The sequence below is a fragment of the Austrofundulus limnaeus genome, unplaced genomic scaffold (genome assembly GCF_001266775.1).
Source record: "Austrofundulus limnaeus strain Quisiro unplaced genomic scaffold, Austrofundulus_limnaeus-1.0 Scaffold50, whole genome shotgun sequence".
Lineage (NCBI taxonomy): Eukaryota > Metazoa > Chordata > Actinopteri > Cyprinodontiformes > Rivulidae > Austrofundulus > Austrofundulus limnaeus.
Genome location: NW_013952452.1, coordinates 1,531,888 through 1,536,746, shown reverse-complemented (window position 1 = coordinate 1,536,746; position 4,859 = coordinate 1,531,888). Strand labels below are relative to the sequence as shown.

The 4,859-nt window shown below is 37.6% G+C and overlaps 1 protein-coding gene across 1 annotated transcript in view; it reads left to right on the top strand.

The window, feature by feature from the left end:
• The window catches only part of ctnnd2a (catenin (cadherin-associated protein), delta 2a), a gene marked incomplete at its 5' end in the record, with an annotated part of 234,924 nt that overhangs the window by 176,020 nt on the left and 54,045 nt on the right, over window positions 1–4,859 (top strand). Inside the window, 1 exon segment of the mRNA XM_014008486.1 lies at window positions 3,800–3,973. Coding sequence (XP_013863940.1) covers window positions 3,800–3,973 — 174 coding nt within the window.

Here is a 4,859-nt window from a genome sequence, read left to right as displayed (position 1 = left end):
ATTCCAGTGAAATATATTTATGTTTGTGGTTGTAATGTGACAAAATATGGAAAAGTTCAAGGGGTATGAATACTTTTGCAAACCACTGTAAATGGTCATACCGCATTTCTCAGACGTTTATGTCTGTGAGGTGTGGGTTTACAAGTTGATCCAATTAATAAGGACACTAACCTCGAGTCAGGTAGTTTAAATCTTGTAGCACCACACGTCTTCAGCTACAGAACAGTCGTCTACCTCCTGGATGACTGAGAACCCAAAGAAAAATCTAATAGCAACGTGTCAGATCGTGTTGACGCTAAAGTGGATTGATATTTTTGTTAGCTTTACTCGGAGCACAATACATCGCTCTTGTTCCATAAAATACACGCTTCATCAAAACAATCGACCACAGGGAGGTTAAAATGTAAACAGTGAACTAAACTTGCACGACAGATAGTTATTCTACTAGTTCTGATTGAACAACAACTTCAGAATCAACAAGCTAAGAAGTAGCATCCACCTTAGTGACCAGTTGTATATACTGTACTCCTATAAACAGAGAGTGGAATGTGATGTCACATCAACGGCATAAAACATTTACACTGGAGTGAAATGGAAGCTGATTTTAATATGTGAATATCCACGCAATAAAAAGGTGTCGGTTCTGTGTATCGAGGCATTTTGAACAAGTACAAGTGCTTGTTAAATGCTGACATCAGGCCCAATATCAGATACAGGTATCTGTGCATCCCTAATCATTATTTATTCCCTTTGTGGTTATTATGATTTATCTATATGTATTCTGGGTTTCCTGTGTTTTGCGTTCCTCATGCCTGTCTGGTTGTCAGGTTCCCTCATGCTCCTAGTACTGGTCTTCATTCCTGGGTGTTAAACCTCAACACAACTATGAAATCAAAATTTCAGAAGGAACTAAAAAATATTTCTCCCTCCTCTGTTAATAAATTTGAACTCACGCATACAAAAAAAGCAAAAGGGGATGAAGCAGGAACATGTTGTGACTGACTGAAAAAGCTTCGTTTTCAACTGAGATCTGTGGTGAATAATATAAAGCAGAAATCATCACAGATCACACTGTACCCGTCAGACTGGGGATGAAAGCGATGGCCTTTTTTATGCCTGTTATTCCAAGTTTTCAATTATATTTTACATAATTAAACAATTTTTAAAACTCAAAATTCATTAAAAAACATCAGTTTTGTATTTTGCCTGGGTTTTTTGTCGACACGTCTTGTTATTCAACATTGTTCATTTGTTTTGCTATAATTAACTAGATGTCAGTTACCATATTTCCATAATTCTGTTTTTAATCTTTTGTAGCTTTTCTCCTTGAGATTTAGTTCATTTGTTCCAGTTTAAGAATGCCGTGCTCATCCAAACCATTTATATTCTCAGACAGTCATCCTTTCRTGACACTTTGTTGTAAATAAGTCAGAACTATATCCAGTCTTTAAAAGGAGAAACAGCCTCGGAAGGACACATTCTTTGCAACATAAACCAAGAAGTTGCATATTTTTGTTGAGATTTAATTTTACTAACAGACCTTCTTCTAAAAAAAGGCAAAAAAACAAACAAAATTAATCTAAAAAATTGTTTTGTCTCAAATAAATAAATATCTTCATAAGTTATAAACAATAAAATAAGTAACAAACGACCCATTTTTGGTTGAATGATTCACCTATACCCAAATGGCTGTTATATATATGTATTGCATTGCAGGTTTTAAAACACCAGATTCTACAGTGAGGATGGTTTTATTTGTTGTAAACATTTTAGATTCTTCTGTGGCACACATCTAGGGATACTCTGTTATTCATGGAGACAACTTGCTCCTGGGCAGAACTCGGGGCAAATCCAAAGTGCCAAAAGGAAACACTGAGGGTTACTGACAGGCACACAGGAGGGAGCCAAACCTGAAGAGTAGGGACCACGAGACGGGATCAAATTGGAGAAAATGAATGAAAGAAACCAGGCAGGAGAGAAAGAGAAAAACAAAAACCTGGAGAGACATGAACCTTGCTGTAGTCTTTAATTATTTATCGGTGGTTAGAGTTTAAATGACAGAGAGCGGTGTGTGAGACCCTGAACTCAACCTGATGTAGTACTGGACCATGTTCCATGCATGAGATTTTTGGCTTTTTGACACAATGTGAGAGGTTTGTGAAATCTTTAGCAGATATTTGGAGAAACACTTGCAGTGTATTTTCAAGTACAGTAGTACTATAATATTATTGGAGTTGACTCCAAGGCCCAGTCCCAATGCTCAGTGCGCACCCTACGCCCCTCTGTGAAGTGTGGATTCAGTCAAAGTGCACATAAATGTTCGAGTGCACAGGTTACAAGCGTGCCAAAAAACTGAGAATTGGAACAGTACGGATTACATCGTCGACTTGCGCCTCTGCGTCGTAACTGCGACGTCCACCGTGGCGGGACTAGTCATTTGTTTTGGCATTTGTATTGCTAAAAATGACAGTACAACTACAAAAAGCAATCGTTTTTAGGAGAAGAAAGCGCATGAAGTGATGGAGGCTTATACATCAGAGTATGAGAACTAACTTCTATAAGTTTTTCTTCTTTTGGTTGACTAATTTAAGTGCATTACTGCCACCACTAAACTGGAAGGTGCTCATTGGGCATTGCCAGATTTCTGCCTTTTAATTCAAAAYGTCACACAAAGCCGTGAATTGTGGGTAATACACTTMGCCGAAGTCCGTAAAAATGTGGACTTTGCGTAAGGTGGAAACAGTACCCAAAATGGGTGGGGCAAAGGGCAGATGTGGAGAATGTGGGACACACTACGGGCATTTGAAGTGCACAAGGGTGGGGTTGCATGTATTGGGACAGGGTCAAACTATGAATCAGCTATAGTACACCCAAGGATTGTTTGTTGGGAGCTTCAAAAACCCATTTAGTAGTTTGTGAGATATTTTACTGACACTACTAACAAACAGAGACAGGCAAAACCATTTTCATCACTTCATCTTTGGAAAAGGATTTCACTTCCTGTTATTGTCAATGGAAACCATTTCATCATGTATGACGCAGCTAAACAGCATTTTGGCGACTTGAGTGGCTTTAAGAAAATGAATATTAAAGATTTGGTGAGAATTTTCAAAATAGTTTGTTACATATAACAAATACTTTACAGAATTTCAGACTGACAAATCCAACATTATTATTATTTAGAAGTTTCTAAGATAAAACACAGTTGGGTTTATTTGATGTTTTATTTTTTCTCTGCCTCTGCACTTCATACTATATAAGGTCTTTGATTTGTACGGTCTGAGAATATATAGATAAAAAGACGCAGTCTGAGACACTGCAGCAGCTCTCTGAAGACGCGGTGTAGCCTGGTTTACCTAGAGACATGAGAGGGGAGGGAAATCAGTGGAGCAAAGCTGAGGGGGTCAACAGGGAGATGAAAAAAAACACAAGTTGGAGAGAAAAGGATGGAATTAACATCCGCATGAAAAGAGAGGGGGATCCAGGCAGGAGAAAAGATGGGAAGAGGAAAACCAACAAGAACATAAAACACAGAAAATATCAATAAAAGGAGGGACAGAGAGAAAATTTGGGTTTCTCCCTTTGTAAATGGTGTAGACGTGTCATCCAACAAAAGATCCAGACACCAAGACAGGTGGCTTAACAGGGAAGGGAACATTTGTAGTCCATTTTCTTTTACTCTTTTGCTCTTTCTTATTTTTTACAACATGCAGAAATTGTACAGGAGCCGGGTACGTTCATTCAGCTATGTCTTTATAAAGTTACATCAAAAGGGATCTTTATCTCCCCTCTTCCACAGTGGGATGGAGTGAGCCCCTTTCCCGACACAGCAGAGCCTCCCAAAGGGGTTCAGATGTTGTGGCACCCCACCATCGTCAAGCCCTACCTCACTCTGCTTTCTGAATGCTCGAACCCTGACACCCTTGAAGGTGCAGCYGGGGCTCTACAGAACCTGGCTGCAGGCAGCTGGAAGGTAACATGGCTTCTTGTTTCACCTTTAAACAAAATGTGTATAACTCTTGTTTGATTTATTTGCAAATTCAAAGTGTTTCTGTGTTAAGCCTTCTGCTTCTGAGCAGACTGGTCTCTAAAATATCACATATGAATGTGTGAATATAAAAAAATGTAGTTACTTTTAGCTAATATTGCTACTTTTAGCTTTTAGGTGGTATTATTTAGCTTTCAGCTAGTKTTTTGYTTATTTATAATTTCAGCTGATATTCTGCTTATTTAAGGCACTGTCGCTCTGTAACATTTTAGAAAACTTTTACCAACTTTTTTTTATAACTATTTTACTCATGCTGGCTATTTATTTGATCTAACTGTTAGCATTACAGTATGCACAGGTCCAAAAAAGGCTTCCAGTAAAAAAWTTTTTTTTACCTTTTCAGCCTATTTCAGCAAAATTCTTAACACTCCCACTGYATTTTTGCAGAAAATGCTAATTTTCTAGCTTTTTTTTTTCCTCTATGTAAAATACTGTATGTATAAAAATAGATCATCACTAAGGGAAAAATTACTGGAGGTAAATCAGAAATAGCATGTTTTTGCTATCAAAAAGCTTATTTTCAGAGCAGGGAAATGTTCATTGAATTGTTCCATAGAGGTCAAGTGAACAAGTACAAGTCCTGATTCAAATTCAACATTGTTTATTTGTTTCTCTTCTTTTGAGCCAATTCCACTGAGTATAAAGGACTCACTTCCCTTTCCTTTCATGTAAAGCAGTGTAAATTTGCTGACTATGATGTAAGAAAATGATATGCTGGCTAGCAAGCCTCACACGGCCAGCACCATAAATATGTAGGGTAATTTAAAGTTTAGAATTCTGAACATTATAATTTGTGGATATAATTAAATAC